General features: G+C 33.0%; 2 protein-coding genes across 2 annotated transcripts; one reads left to right on the plus strand and one right to left on the minus strand.

Moving 5' to 3' along the window:
- Window positions 1-792: 792 nt before the first annotated feature.
- On the plus strand, window positions 793-4,750 carry LOC105137429 (uncharacterized). The gene is made up of 4 exons (XM_011043162.1): window positions 793-1,083; window positions 3,344-3,414; window positions 3,713-3,848; window positions 4,259-4,750. Exons 1-4 carry the CDS (start codon window positions 924-926, stop codon window positions 4,342-4,344), a joined length of 453 nt encoding a protein of 150 aa, XP_011041464.1. The 5' UTR covers window positions 793-923; the 3' UTR covers window positions 4,345-4,750.
- A 1,018-nt stretch (window positions 4,751-5,768) lies between these two features.
- LOC105137430 (histone-lysine N-methyltransferase family member SUVH9-like) lies at window positions 5,769-11,520 on the minus strand. Its single transcript, XM_011043163.1, has 2 exons — window positions 9,208-11,520; window positions 5,769-6,225 (listed from the first exon to the last, which is right to left on the minus strand). The coding sequence occupies exon 1, from the start codon at window positions 11,380-11,382 to the stop codon at window positions 9,283-9,285; it is 2,100 nt and encodes a 699-aa protein (XP_011041465.1). The 5' UTR covers window positions 11,383-11,520; the 3' UTR covers window positions 5,769-6,225; window positions 9,208-9,282.
- Window positions 11,521-16,893: the final 5,373 nt, after the last annotated feature.

Consider the following 16,893-nt stretch of genomic DNA (forward strand, 5'->3'; position numbering starts at 1 on the left):
AATATAAGATAAAAAAAAATTTCGTTTGAATACTTCAACTTAGAAGGATAATATATTAATATAGTATTTTTTTCAATATGAGATAAAAAAATATTTTAAAATTTAATATTTATATCATGTCTAAGTTATATTCACATAAATTGTCTGTCAATATTTTTATATAAAATATTAATTTTTTTTTTAGTTAACTCATGCAATCCGAGACCTAGCTCATTGACCGTGTCAACCCCGGTTAAAGTTTGATAACTTAGAAAGAAAATGATTAGAGTTTTTTGTTGGATAATAAATTTGTAATATTTAACTTAAAATCTTTTTAGTTATTAGATAAAAAGTAATGAGAAACTTGTAAATAATTATATTATTTTGTTAATATTTTTAGGTGCATCACTCATAAACTATTATACTATTATATGTATATTAAAGTTTATGATATAAACTGTAATTTCTTAAATTTATATCTTTTAACACATATCCAAAAAAAAATTTTAAAAGAAGGAAGAAAAATACTTATTTAAGGCATAATCAAATCAAAATTTAAGAATTTTATATATATTAAAGTTCAGGTAAATGCATAAAGTCAATGCAAGAGATTTGTAATTTTGATTGGCGCATAAATCGATCGAATGAGGTGGGGAAGAAGGAAGAAAAAGAAAAAGGTCAGGTTGATACAATTAGTAATAGAGGGGCTTAATTGAAATGTTTTTAATACGAGGGATGGTTATTAGTAATCAATTTCAAAGTGGGTCCCACAGAGAAGCAACATTTCCGTTGAGGTTAGCTGGCCTGTCTTGTCCGAACAAGAAGAAAAAGGAAAGAAGAAGCCCTGCTCCTTTCCTTTATTAAAAACAAGGACATCATCTATCGATCATTCTCATCACTCAAAACAAAACAAGAAAATTGTCGAGAAGAAGAAGAAGAAGAAAATGGAGACACTGCAGTCATGCAAAGGAAGACTTTCCTTCAAGAACGCAACAATATTCATGACTTTGTTGAATACATTCACAGCCCTTTTCTTGCTTCAGGGCTCTCTCTCTTCTCCCTCTTCCCGCAACATCAAACTCTCACCTGACCACTCCAATTCAGGCATGCTCTCTCTCTCTTTCTCTCTTAAAATTTTACTATACCGTTGGAATAATAATGGGTATATGTTTGAATTGAATAAAAAGTTATCGGCTAGGCGGATTTTATCACTTTGCTCTATTTTGTTGGTTTTGTGATTTGTAGCCCAAATAAACAGAGTCGTTTGTTGTATCGCGTCTCTGTTGGTTGTTAAGAACATGGGTGGAGTCTTGGATTTTATGATCAAGGACTTTCCAAATGAATGGGAAATCTTTCCAAGTATAAGAATGTTTCATCCCCTCTTGTTTCACTGGGACAGGACTCATCCTTTGATGTTTATGAAGACTTGTTATATTTTCCAAGGCGCTGTTGTAATATCTCAATTTGCACCTTGCGAGTGAAGCTTGATATCTGCTCTTGGCATTAAGTTGAAGCGACACTTCAGACTAACATTTGAGTCTCGTGCATATGTACGAGTCATAGCCAGAACCGTTCTGATCCTTTACAAGCCTTCGATATGATCAAGTTTGGATGTAGGGTAAAACCTTCCCATTTAAACGCACCCTAGGGTTCCAACACTTTTCAAAAGAGTGCACCTTACTAGGAATAGGATTTATTGCCTCGAGTAATTTTGCTTCCTCTTTTTGGATAGATTCCTTTTAGCTTAATCTAAGGAAAATTATCATAAAAGACAATTTTTTCGAATCTGTTTTAGATAAGAGGGTGTTACAAGTAGTTCAATGCTCATTTTGGTTGAGAATTGACCCTCGGGATTTTTTTCTAATTTTTGGAATCTGTATTGGATAAAAGGGTGTAACGTGCAGTTCATTGCTCATTTTAGACGAGACTTGAACCCAAGGATGTTGTCTAAGTGCATTATGAGATAATTATAGTATATTGATCAATCAGACTCTACTATGGCGCTGTGTTGTATTTAATTGGATTTGCTTCGGTTGATGGTGTATGTATGTTAGTTGTCAACTTTTCACCATTCTGAGAGGGGGAAGTGTGATAGATGAATTGTTGCATAGTTATATAGACTGCTGTTATCTGAAATTTCACCATTTTTCACCTCGCAAGTACTGCTTGTGCTTCATATTTCTTCAGATAACTGGCCGCCAGGAAGCCCTGTAACAGGGAAACTTCATTGTTTATATGTAAAAAACAATAATGAAAAGAAGAAAAAAAACTGAAGAGGTGCGTCATCACAAAAGAACACCATGATTACTCTCTATCTGTGATGTTATGTGGATGTTATAGCTGGTTTGAACTCAAGAAAAACCACTGCATGTAGTTTCATTGTCAAATACAATATTTTACTCCATTAGGACATGGATATTGGAGAAACTGAAACCGACTTTAAGTCCGACCTCATGAAATGTTGTTTTCGATCATCCAACTCACTCTAGGTCTCTTTTATGTTTCTTTTCCATCTTTTTTATCTTGAAGGATCAGAACTATTGTATCTCAATTATTTCTTTTTGTAACTTATCTCAATTAAAGGTTTTCTCCCCACAGTCTCCCAGAGATCTGAATGTTTCCAGTAATTTTGCCATTATATACTATTTCTGTATTGGCTATCACTTGGAACTAATCAACAAAATATTCTTTTAATTGTACCCATATTGGTGACCTTTTATTTCAATCAGACAGTGGTGCATGTGCAGAATGTTCAGAAAATCATGATCTCTAGACTTAATAATGTAAGATTAACCTAAATATTTCTACCACATTTTATCACTCGTTCCTGGCTTCTCCTAGATCTACTGTTCTTGTCTTCTTCTAGTTCATATGAATCTAAAACAATTTTCTTCACAATTTTTTTTCTTTTTTGCCTGAGACTTCTGTAATGTAAATGACTAGTCTGAATCACAATTCAAAACAAGACTATGGCAGCATGCTTTCAACATTTTTTAGTTGTATGTTGTTTTAAGATTGGAAACAAACCCTTTAGTGATAGTTTGGTGAATGTCAATGCTTTGCTATATTTAAGGCATTTAGTTAACATTAAACTACATCCACATAGCTTAAAGATGTACTAATTTAAATTCACCGTTCTTGAACATTAATCAAAGGATCTGGTATTAAGCTTGGTATCAGTATTGTCAAGGCCATGCATGGCTCTTGAAGGTTGCTGTTTTTTGAATGAAACTCTTTTGAACTTGATGGTGGTATTTCTTGATTGCCACCGAGTTCTATTTATTTCTTTACTGTGTTTCTAAATCATTTCAGGAGCAATGGAAACTCTTAACTGTGTTTTAACGCCTAACAATTCAAAACGCAGTTAAGCTCAGCTACATCAAGGAGTCTGAAGAGATGCGCCTTGCCATGCAACCTTGGAATCTTATAAAAAGAGTATGGTGTTTGCTTTGAATCTTAACATGCTTGTTATATGTTTGATTAAAATCCCACAGAACAACATGAAAAACTTTTTGGAAATGAAGCTTTGCCTGTGCTTTTGTTTTCTTACTTCCGTTTTGACTATTAGATTATGTGCCTGAAATTTGGCATGCTCTTATTTCCCACAAAAAATGGAATCTCTCTCTCCCCCTTACATGTTACCTTGTATCAAACAAGAATGAGGAGGGAAATTGTGCGAACTCATGGACTGGAACAAGTTCTTTACAGAAGTTGGTTCCTTCTGTGTTTGCAGGTGAAGGAAATTGAGCAAGAAGTACATGCAGGACCTGAAACAGTCCAACAGAAAGATATCAAGCAGACTGCTGCTGCTGATCTTTCTAAAAGGTTACAGGATTTCCGTTCGCTTAATAATGCTTCCAGTTTGAAAGGTAATTGCTTCCTGTATTTTCTATCTTTCAGCTGTGTTTTGTGAGAAAAGCTTTATATCTGTGAGATGGTAATGATTGCTTTGCTACATCAAATAAACAATAAACTTCCTGGCTATAAAATATCAAACTATCCCGTTGGTTATGGTTTGGTCAGTTGGAATGTTAAATACATTAAGATTGCCTCTCCCTAAACGCATTCATTCAAAATGATTAGTTGCGTTCAGTAATTTTAGGTCTTGGACACTATTTATGTCTCTGGATTCATAATTTATATGGCTATTGATAGTTAATGTATTTGTTTATATGGTGCCTCAGAACTTTTACGCTTTCAGTACTTTATGTTCTTAAGGTGTGTTGTTGATTATACTATCATGCTGATGATCCTACTAACGTGTTAAATATTGACTCAGCTTTAGACGAATGGCGTAAACGGAAGATGGAACGAGCCAGACAGTGGGCTTTGGAAAAAAATGGAACAATAACCTCCCAAGCTTGATGCCCTTTATGAGATGTGTGATTAAGGGGATTTGTGATATTAACTATCGATTACACTACCATGAACTCACCTCAAGATTGCATAAATGTACATAAAGAAAACTGAATGCTACCCAATTTCAGAGGAAGTGTCATCGGCAGTGTGCGCTTATGTGATGGCAAAGTTAGTTGCTTCGCCAATGGTACCTATTACCATCGAATAGCAATGTTTTAGTGATGGGGATACCAAGTGGCCAGCGCTGAACATCATCAAAGAAATTGCATCCTAAACATACTTATAAATGCATGGTCATGCGGTTCTACTTGTTTAAAACTTCCGTTCCTTCAAGAAGATTTAACCTGCCCAACGAACTTAAAACTGGAGGTAGTTAGTGTTACAATTATTGGAATTTTGAGAGTTTTCTCACATACCTGCCTGCTTTCTGATTAACCTCATAACAAATGTTGTGATGTTGTGGGAGGTGATACTGGAAGCGAAATAGTTTCGACAGACCTTTCAGTTGAAAATGAAAAAAATTGTACCTGTATCTGGTCAGCTCTTTGCCTCCATGTATTGGTCCCTGACTTCTTATTTAGATACCTTATTATGGGGATGGCAAAGTTGTAAAGTCGGCAGGGAGAGGAAAATGGTGAATGAGACATGCAGACATGCCCACCAATTCGATAGCTTCAATTGATTGCCAAATTGGATTTCTTTATCGGAACCCGAACTCTTCCAGCAAATACACGCACCAATATCTCCGTCCTTTTCCTTTCACCTCTGCTTCTCTGCATCAAAATTTGAAAATGATGAAAGAATATAGAACATGATTCACCTCAAGGGGCCGTTCATTTTAGTTTTGAAGTGTTGCTGGCACCAATGCTTGGAGTTTTGAATCACAATGGCAAACTGATAACATTTAAGCTTCAAACTCTAAAAGCTGACATCATAGCTTGGCATGCCCTCTTGAGAGTTGACAAGGTTCCCCAGTTCACATTCATGCGAATTGGGGAACTGTCTAGCAGGAATCGGTATCAAGATTTCTCACGCCACACCCATGAAGAGAAATTTGTCAAGTGCACAAAAATTCTACGAGGAATTGCTTTTGAGATCTCACCAGCGAGGACCAGATGCTGCATGGTTACTCATTCCAAGACAACTCTGGCGCAACAAACATGCCTTTCATCATTCGAAGCTTAACAGATACCGTGCACATATAAACCTAACGCATGCTGACAGATGTGCATATATGAACCTACCCTGCTGCTGTGCCAGTCCTTTCAACCAATTCATCACCCCAGAACAACAGGTACACTCTTCGCCTGAAGGAAGGAGTCCCGCATCTGGGGCATGCCAACCAAGCACGTAACATAATGAAATATCTTAGCCACCAATCATCACTCAATCGCACTCCTCATTTCAATAACAAAATGCAATCTAAGATATTGAAAATAAAATGACTGGCTATCTCTGAGATTTTCTATACAAGCTTATACAATTGGAACTTTGTATATACAAGTTACAAAAAGTTCATCCAGTCAACATACAAGTAATACGCTTACAGAAAACCCTTTGTAAATTGACTAAAGGAATTAGTGTACAAAACTTCATCCTCGAAATTCTGTGAACTACGAAGTCAAAATGCCAGTGCAGCAGCATCCACATATTTGCGGAGAAATTTTCAGTTCCAGCATTTTGTTTCACCATTTTAATCACCTGTGAAACCAGAAGTATGAAATCGAGGGGGGGTTGCGGCAGAGAAAGCCTTGTAGTGCAGATGATAGGTGAATGCTCCTTTCTAATAGAGGACTCTGTAGCATCAACTCTCAAGGTAAAAAGATAGCAGCCAGAAAATTGAAGACCTTGGTCAAAACCGGGGAGGATCCATTTTCCAACTCCCACCTGCGAAAGGTGATGAACATGAGAACATGCATTTCTTTTTCTATGGAATAAAAAACAAAAAAAAAAAACAGAACAGAACAAGAAGAAAGCTGCGAAGAATTAAATCATATTGCACAAAGTTGGCATGAGATAAGAAATTGATTCTCACATTTCCGTGCATGCTATACAATTAGTTGCATGAACATGACATCACAGCTGTGATATATACCATGTAAGTCACTAATGACTTCAGAACCAGACCATTTGCAGCCCTAAGGAACATCCAATGTATGAAATCCCAGATTGCATGGGTATTTTGATAAATGGGACCACCAACCCATCGTGCAGCCTAAGGTTCGATATTACATTCACAAACAACACTATCTGGAAAGTCAGTTGCTCCTCTTTTTGAGGTGACTAGATAGAATCTCCATTAGAAATTATTGGGCATGTACACTTACAATTGCAAACACTCGCTGTTGAGACTGTTAAGCAGGTTGGCCAGCCAGCGTTTATAGTGCTCTGATAAACACTCATAAAAGTTCAGATATTGATGCACTTAAATGAAATGACTTGATTACCAATCAACACCCTCTCCTTTCTCATGAAAACTTTCTTGAGAAAAGTATTATTAAATTAAAGAGGTTGGGGGGAATATCTCAACATGTCTTCAAGAGATGAAACCCCAACAATTGCCCCGTACATTCATGAATAAAGGTAATTATGTATAGAAATCACTGTTTGAGAACCCCCCTAACCCAAAAAATTCTGTCTCTGTGAATAATAGCTCCCGCCATCAGTCAACTACTTATTTAAGAGATTAAATATGGAACACATGGAGGAAACACTAACAAATGAAAGAGATTACTGATGTGTTTATGGAAGTTAGTGAAACAATTAGTAGGAAAGTGAAGCACTTATCCATTATCAGGAAAATTTAGATAACAAACATCACTGATGCATTAGTTTTATTAATTCTCATTAACAATTTTATAAATAAACCAATCACTATACAATGACACTATCACATGAAATCTAATTCATTGTACAAATATTTGAGTGTTCATTTAATGGAGTTAAGCGCACAATTTCATCTACAAGACTTCATCTTGAGCCTCACAACAATTTAGTTTGAAGTTTATTGCCTTCTCTTGCTTTAGATGCGTAACTGAATGGTTGTGTTATTTAATTCTATCTTTTCAAAATTTTATTTTTTGGTATTTGCCAATCATTTTCTTTTTTCCAAGTTATTTAGTTGTGGTTTTGCACGCAAACTATGGTAACCATAAAATCTTTATGCTGTGTAGAGAACTAGAGATGACTAAACAAAAAGGGACAAAACAGAATGTTGATCAGGTTGCATTTGATAAATATCCCAGGACATAAGGGACAACTACAAAAGAGACAGAAACTTGTTTCGTTGTAGAGACAAAGATAAAATAAATTTGTTTCTAGGACAATTTTAAAATGAATTTTTATACTTCCAAAACAGAAATACACCAATCTCTCCATCTCTTTATTCCCGAGATGGTAAACCAAATGCTAGCTTAGAAACCTTATTCAATCTTAATAAGAAACTAGGGTAATGGTTTCGTGAAGATTTAGCATAAATACTACATTCTACAGGGCAGTAATAACTATCATGTGCTAATAAATCTATTTTTAGGGACAATAAGGAAAGCCAAAAAACTAAATGAGCCTCAATACATAAATGGATGTTTAAACATTGATGGATTGCACAAGGAGATGCTTACGAGTAAAAGAGGATATCCTAAAAAATGATAAAGACTTGGAAAAACTGAATGATATCTATAGTTAATTTAGAGAAGGCCACAAACATTTAATTTCCTTTATTTACACAGCCCTTCAAGGCTCTGACTTTTCATGGACAGCAATCAAGTGCTTCCAGTCCAATTCTGTCCAATTGTTATCAGCCCGCCCTACAAATGGCAAATTCCCATGTGCAGCCATTAGAACATTTGGGATGGTGAGGTTTTATTTAACAATCAACCCAGTCATAAAATCAAGGAAGCATGCGACATGATGGCTCAGAGGAAGTTTCATAATATTTGCTTGTAACCGAGACTATTCTTATTGAATAAACTTTCAGCCCGAGCATATCTAGAATCTTAATGGCAAATAAGCATCAAGCAGTTGAGTGGAGTCACAAATTTAAAAAGGCATCGATGTTTTCTTGATCATATCTATTTCATCTATTTCAGAGGAAGACAGATTATTTACAAAGAAAAACAATATCAAAAAGAAAAGGAGGGTTAACAGCATGTCTTGAAAACAATTAAGAAACACAGGGCAAATCAAAATCAAACTATTAACACGGATGACAAAAGCATCATCCATAAACTTTTAAGTGGCATGACATTGTTAAATTGGTTCTGATGGACATGCATGAGAGCACCACAGTGAACGTAAACTCTAAAACTCAGAAACCTAATTGGCAAAATTGGAATTCAGAGACCATGCTGCAGATTACTCCAAACATAGAAAATGTAGTTTTTAGCTCAGCTTTGCAGGAAATATCACATCAAGGGCAAAAGAAATGATGTTCTGTTCCAAGAAACCAGAATAGCTAAGGTAAAGACACCCTAAAACAAACATCATAAAAGATTTACCCTTACAAAGCCAGTATTATGATTTATAGCAGTAATGGGATACTAATTTAATCACAACTTAATAAGTAAAAGATAGGAAAGAATAGAACAGAATTTGACTTGTTCTGACTGCAAGAACTAGACAAAAAAATAAATAACAAGAGCTCCACGAGAAGACAACCTGGTAAGGAAAGGAATGCCTATGCACAATAAAACACAATAACTCGATTGAATATAAAAAAAATATAATAACCCAACAGGAGACACAGTTACTACTGCAAACTACCAGAACTACAAAAACATATCCTATTATAACAATGGACAAACAGAATAAGATGCACTAATATGTGTCCAGGCTAGACGTCAAGCTGCAAACAGGGATAGTTAAGTTTACCTTAGCACATCATGTCTTCAGAACACAGTGCTGCACCACACAAAAAAGTTGCACGTCCTCTTTAAGCTTAATCAGTTAGTTGAAAATAGCAAGCTTTCCTGTCCAGTCATCAGCCACGCCATAATCAAGGCTTAGCTCCCTCAAAGGTGGGATATTCTCCATTGCAAAAAGCATGATGTGAGGGAACATCAAATTATTGTGATCGTACAGCACAAATTGCACCAGCACATTTGGAGCTGAACTATGGCTAATATAACAGGCAACATTCCTCATTTTTGACACATCCATTGCAAAATCCAGTGGTGGAAGCTCAGGATATGATGGACGGCTGTAATTTGGATAGATCTGAGATAAATCTCCCCATTCTGCCCATTTAGCAGAAAACCTATTTGGATAAACCAAACCACCACCATTCATATTGAAAATCTGGGCTTGCTCTCTAGTGAGGACAACCCCTGCATACTCGCATATAAAAGCACCAGCATGGATCACGTCCAATGACCTAACTCCCCATCCTGTTTCCCTCGACCTAAACACTTCCAATCTCTTTCTCAACCCCCTTTGTGTCACCCTATTCCGACAGGTTGGTGGACACCTGCACGAAACCCCACATTCAAATATCACCGGCTTCCCCCTCAACAAAAAACCATTCTCATCATAAGCCAACTCACCTCCATTCTTCATCGCACAAAAACAGCCATCACTGCATCCCGAAACACAATCACATCCAGTTCCATTACTTCCATTAGTGAACACGAAGACTGGAAACACAGTACGTTCAAGATACTGATAGCACAAAGGATCGTGATCATTGTCAATATCATTGAACAAAAAAACAGGCATATTCTCCTTCTTATCCGAAATATCAAGACTCAAATACCCTCTAGGCCTCACAGTCAATGGCTTAGTCCTCAAACTCTCCGCAAACTTCAAGATTGAACTACCCATTTCTGGTTGGCCATCTATCCTCAGAAGCCTATACTTGTAAACACCAAACCCTGATTTCCCAACATCAAACCAGTAATCAAGAATCTTATACAATCCATCATAAACATAAACCTTGCTACTAACACTGCCTTCATGTTTAATCCCTCTAATCACTCTTACCTCAATCCCATGACGCATACTCCTCTCCAACGCCAAATTCCCTCCTTCCAGCTTCTGGTGCTCGCATTGCCTGTTCAACTTGTCCTGCCCACCATGTCCGGTATAAATAATCACATCTCCAGCATCCTCATCGTCCTCATAACCACCTGAAACGATAATGCTAGTGGCAATAGGCTCCCTATTCGAGCTCTGGCTCGCTGGAAGATAATCAATCCCAGCCTGAGCTTGTCCGTGCAATCCCATAACACAGAGTTCCATTCTAAAAAAGAAAACATCCCCAATTTGAACACCAGGAATGGACCCCACAATCCGCTGATCCCGATTGAGCCAGAGCCCACAATCCCTCATTGCAGAGGCAGCACGGAGATCTCCACGTGCGCGGCGTCCTAGGCGTTCTCCCCTTCGCTTCTCCTCCTCCAAGATAGACAAAATCCGAAGGGAGTCGTAGACCATTCGTGTCCGGCGGACCAAGTCACGAAAATACCTCTGGTCCTCGATTCCCAGGTCGGTGACACGCACGAGCTCAGAAGACCGCTGCGGATACTTCGGACGCCGGGAGACCACGACGGTGGAGAGAACACTGTTATTATTATCATCTTCATTAAAAGGGACAATAGCACTGGAATCTGGGTCCGAAACGACGGAAATGTCTCCGTATTGATCTTGCAAGCGTTTCGCAAAAGCTGTGCGAAAGAGTTCGGAGATTCGGTTGTATTCAGAGTAAAGATTATTGGCATTGTCGTCCTCGGAGGATGTGGACTGGGAGAGAGGAGGGATTAATTGGGAATTAGAGAAGTAAGTCGGGGTGGAACTGGTAAAGAAAAGATCCCGGGTGCTGCTGCTGGGGTCTTGTGGTGGTTGTTGTTGGTAGATTGGGGTTTCAACATCAAATGGTTCGAGCTTAGGTTCTACTTTTGGGACTAACAAAGCTTTGGCTGTCTCCTTCGCGGACAGAAAGGTGGCTATGGTATTGGAGCTGGTGGATGCGGCGGCTGTGGTGGTTGTGGTTAGGGGTGAGGATGAAGACGGGGCAAGATTGAGGTCTTGAAATTGGAGCAGAGAACCCATTTTTTAGAGAAAGTAGGGTTTTGTAAGGGTTTTTTCATAGATTGAGTAAGGGAGCGAGGAGCGGGGAGCGTCTCAAGTTGAAGAAGCTGCCATGGCAATGAAATGGAGATGGTAAGGACAAGTTAGGCAGTGATGGGGGAGTGGGGTCATGATGTTTTCAAAATTATTTTTTTTATTTTTAAAAAATTATTTTTAATATTATGACATTAAAATAATTTTAAAAAAATAACTTCAAATAAATAATATGAAAATACACGGAGACAGTGTTTGTTAAATTATTTTTTATTTTAAAAAAATATTTTTAATATTATAATCTTAAAACAATTTAAAAATAAGAAAATACGGTTAAACTGCAAAAAAACCGCTTCTAGGACAGTACGGACAACTTTGTTCTTCACTTGGGTCACAAAGTTTTGCCACTTGTAGTTTTTCTCCTTTTTTTTTATTTTTTTGGCTGATTTTGTTCACATCTGTACGGTTAAGATCTGATTTTAAGACAAGTACGGTGACTGACATGTCATTGTAAAAGGTGACACATCAACTATCGGATTACGCTGACGGAAATCAACTTGTATGCTCACGAGGTTTCAAAAGAGGAGTAGGTGGCCTCTTTCACCGGAATTTGAGAGGGTTGAACGCTTACTACACAGGAGTAGTACTGTAATAATAGTCATCTACCACTCGTAAACTCTCTGCTATTTTTTTAAAGCTTTTTTTAATTATATTATTTTAAAAAATATACTATATTATAACAAAACTCTCAAAATAGTCGTTTTAGATTTTTTAAAAAAAATAATTGGAATCGTACTTAAACTTGATTGTTGATGTAAAGATACTCAGTAACAAAACAAGATATTTAGATAGTGTTTCACATTCAGTTCAATTGCATTTTTAAGGTTCTTTTAATTTCAAAATATTTTTTTATTTTTTATTATTATTTTAATATGTTAATATTAATAATAAATTAAAAAATAAAAAATATTATTTTAAAACTTCTGTGTATTATTTTTATTTTTTTTTTGCAAATTAACCATGCTCATTTTCCTTATGTTCAAAACATTCTTTACTCTTCTGGACTTTTTTTATAATATTTGTATGTGAAAATGAATAGTTCATTATTTTAAAAATAAATTAAATAAATATTTATTTTTGAAATAAAAGACACTAAGTATTTTTAAGAGTAAAAAATATAGAATGAAAATAATTATTTAAATTTAAGAATAATAATTTTATTTCTTCCAGTGATGAGATTTTGTTTAAAAATATTAATAAATTATTAAACAATATATTAATACAAAAAAGACTATTTAAAAAATAAGCTATATGTGCCTTTAAAATAATATACTATTTCTATTAGTAGAACTTATAAAATAAGATAAAACAAATACTTCAGTTAAAAACTAAATATTTTATTGATGAAAGAAATAAGCAATAAAATATAAAATTATTTTATATTATATTATACATATATATATATATTATTTACTACTGGAAGTCTAGAATATCATTTACAAACAATTAGAGGTGTTGAAATATATGAAATTTCTATTTATACACGGAGCTATATATATATATATAAAAGAAATAGAAAATGTGTCTTCACATTTCCTCCACGTGGGAGAGAGAAAAATAAAATTTCAATACAGTAATGAGGAGTTGGGTGTTACTGTAATTTAAAAGGTCCCAGCAATAATTCTAGAAAAAATAAAAGGTTCATTGCATATACTTTAATAATTTTGATTTTTCAGCATTTCCTTTGTATTACTTTAAAGAAAAATATTTAAAAAGATATTGTTGAGTATTTAAATTCGAAAGCCCTCTTGCATTGTTGCCTGTTGTGAATTATCAGCTACATGGATTGTTTTATGGAGAATGAAGACACGACGACAGGCAAATCATTTCAAAAGCCAATGTTTTATTATCTAATTTGATTTTTTTTTTCTTTATAAATCTGAGAAATGAAAATTAGTTTTTTTTCTTGTTTTTTTATATTTAGCTTTTTTTAATTGTGTTACTTCATAGTAATTAAATAATGGAGAAAACCTATCAATCATGCAATGCTCATTTTGAGTTTTAAAAATATCTTTGTAAAAATTTAAAAATATTGTTATTTTTTATTTATTTTAAATTAATATATTTTTAGTATTTTTTAAGTCATTTTTATATACTGATATCAAAAATAATTTTTAAAAAATAAAAAATTATTAATATGTATTTTACCACAAAAAATTATTTAAAAAACAACCATAACCATATTATCAAACAAAGTTAATATTATCAAACAAAGTTAATCTATGAATGAACTTATAAATCTAATTTCCCCTTTAAAATCAACAATTATATAAATTCACATAATAGCTTAATTATAATTTAAATTAAATATTATATTAAAAATAAAAAATAAAATTTTTTAATCTAGAAGTAAGAGTACACTGTTAATTTATAGGCCAGTGAATCTATCTGGAAAGAAGAAAGGTGATAAATTATAAATCACATGGTAAGTTATGGGAATTTAATTTTTGTTTTTTCGAAAATACATTCAAATCAATGAGTAGCCATCATGTTACGTGCAACGCCCATGATCACAATTATTTACAAGAAAATATTTAAGAAAAAACCATATTAGAAAATATAAATAAACTGAAAACTATAATTGATTTTTTTCTTCCGGTGACATGATTGAGGGAATATGTAATAACATGAGAGATTGCGAGGTCCACCACGCACAGTGTCTTCAATCACTCACCAATCAAGCCCGTAAAAATAGCACCTTAATAAAATGACAAAAAGCTATAATATCATCTCATTAAAAAAAATAGTTATAAAACTTAGATTTGTTTATTTCTTGTATTTTAAATTAAAAAGTAATTTTATTTATTTATTTTGAATTAATTTTTTTTATATTTTTAATTTATTTTGATATATTGATGTCAAATATAATTTTTAAAAAATAATTATAATATATTATTACACAAAAATTATTTTAAAAAAATAGCCGCAGTTTATAATTATCACTCAAACTTAGTCATGAGTTGAAAGTTAGGTAGATAAATTTTGATTAATCTGGTCAAATCAAAATGATATCTTTTAAAATTTAAAAGATAATATTTATTAAATAAAAAGTCAAGTCATATCTTATCTTAAATCATTTTAAAAAAGTTAGGTGGAACATGAGCGGTTCTTTAAATCGGGTCACAAATTAAATGAATTAATTTTGATTTATATAAGTCAATTTAAAATTATATTTTAAAAATATCTTTAAACTAATTTTTAAAAAAAAATCATGTCTCATCCAAGTTTTAACATTGACAATTAAAAAATAAGTTGAGACTTAACTAAATTAATTTCTACACAATTTAATATTATACTTGGCTTTGACCGAGCCATCAAATTGATCTTACTAACTAAACTAGATTTAGTAACACTCTTGTTTCAATCCTAACATTTTACTTCATCTGACCACTATTCAGATTTCATCGGAATCTCTTATAACTTCAGCCTCGGGCTTTAATAGCAAACTTTATTTGTTTTCCTTTTTCATTTTGTATAAAACAATGATGTAATTGCACATATTCTAAATTTAAGGATCAAACCACACTTATACAATTCTTTGAAGATTGCATGAAAATATACTTATCCATATTTTTCGTGCAACAAGTACGTGTTAGGAGTTTGTGCGAGGGTATAATTTTTTTTTAAAAAAAAAATTATTATGGTTATTATTGATTAAGGATTTACATCGAACTTAAATTTTATCAAATCACTTTATTTTAATAAAAAATATAATATATTAAGATCTAATTTCTTTATTTTAACACAAAAGCCCTTAATTTTATCCAATGAAGGATGACGTCTGGCTTTAGTTTTACTTTATTTTAAAAAATCTAAAAAAAATATTAAGCAAGTACAATCGCTTAACTTTATAAACTTTAAAATATCTAATATTCCTCGTCAAATATGTGTTTTATACTTTTGTATTATTTCTTAATATTCTTTATTTGTTTTAACTTTGAGACATGATAGTTTAATAAGAAACAACAACGACCACTGTTTTGAATGAAGATAATTTAAATAAAAATAAAAATAAAGGTGATGGCTGCGATGACTTCAGTGGTATTGTTATTTTTTTTATAAAAAGTAAATAAAGTATTTTTATTCATGCAGTTCAATTATAAAAAACAAATTAAATTTGACTGCAGTCGTGATAATTTAAATATTATGGAATAGAAAAGGGAAAATAACAAATACCCCATGCATTATATATTTGATGTGGATCATCATCCTTTTATATTTGGTGTGTTTAAAAATATGGTAATAATTATTTTTTTAAAATATTTCCATCGTCCTTTTATATTTGGTGTGTTTAAAAGTATGGTAGTAATTATTTTTTAAAAATATTTTTTTAAAAAAATATATTAACATCATATTTTTTATTTTTAAAGAATTGTTTTTTATATTAACATATTAAAATGATAGAAAAACACTAAAGAAATAATTTAAAGTAAAAAAATATTATTTTTTAAATACAAAAAGAAACAATATGAAAACAAGAGTGTCTTTTATGCTTTCAAGAAACCTTTTACGAAAGTGTTTGTATTAAGGTGTTCTTCGGTAATGCAGTTATACTGGAGGTTAAAATAAATCATAATTTTTATATGTTTGGTTATGCAAAAAAAAATAGGTTTTATTTTGGTGGAACCAGAAATAATTGTAGCTACACCTGTGGTTGATAAAAAATTAGAAAATTATGCTTTTCAACAATAGCTAACCTTATTTTTCAAGATCCACTGTGCTCTAAAAAAAACCAGCTCAACTATTGTTTTTTGTCTTTGAAATTGCAAATTGTACATGCTGTAGCTTGTCTTCCTCAAACATTACATAAGAGAGTAGCTAACAGATGACTTCCTGGAGCTTCTCCCTTGCACGATTGTGTATGACCCAACTTGTTTGAAGATCAAAATAATGAAGATGACCGAGGGCGGAGTGATTTAGCTCCAAGATCTGCTTCACGAGGAATGGTGCCTTTCCTCTCCCAAACTTTAGTCATCTGCAATAGCCGGAAGAGGTGGATACCTGTATATGATCAAGATTTTTAGGTGAATCAATCATGGCAGATAACTCGTTCAAGGTTTCTTTGCAAATGTGAATAGTGGAAAATGGTGGAGCATTGTTTTGGCCAGATTAGGTTTAACCAAATCTAAATGTATTGAACTGAGTTCGATTCAGTAAAATAAAAAAATATTTATTTTTTTAATTTTTAACTATATTTTATTTAAAAAATTAATGATTAATATTATTTAAATACACTATATAAATAAGAAGAATATTGTATAATGACATAGCATTTACAGACTTTGATTGCAATTTCACTTTCATTCATAATAATATTTTATGATGTTGTTGTATACTCAAAAAATTATAGAAATTATTGTCACTGTCAAATGAATTTCGTACTTTATAAAATTCTAAATAGTTTAATAAAATAATAAAAAATATTTTATATAAAGTATT

The sequence above is a fragment of the Populus euphratica genome, unplaced genomic scaffold, assembly GCF_000495115.2.
Source record: "Populus euphratica unplaced genomic scaffold, PopEup_1.0 scaffold81.1, whole genome shotgun sequence".
Taxonomy (NCBI): Eukaryota; Viridiplantae; Streptophyta; class Magnoliopsida; order Malpighiales; family Salicaceae; genus Populus; species Populus euphratica.

Bases quoted from the DNA above. Each gene is read 5' to 3' on its own strand.
- LOC105137429 (XM_011043162.1), top strand. From the start codon at position 924: ATGGAGACACTGCAGTCATGCAAAGGAAGACTTTCCTTCAAGAACGCA. The intron at 1,084-3,343 runs GCATGCTCTCTC...TTCAAAACGCAG, and splicing joins ACCTGACCACTCCAATTCAG to TTAAGCTCAGCTACATCAAG. The intron at 3,849-4,258 runs GTAATTGCTTCC...ATATTGACTCAG, and splicing joins TAATGCTTCCAGTTTGAAAG to CTTTAGACGAATGGCGTAAA.
- LOC105137430 (XM_011043163.1), bottom strand. From the start codon at position 11,382: ATGGGTTCTCTGCTCCAATTTCAAGACCTCAATCTTGCCCCGTCTTCA.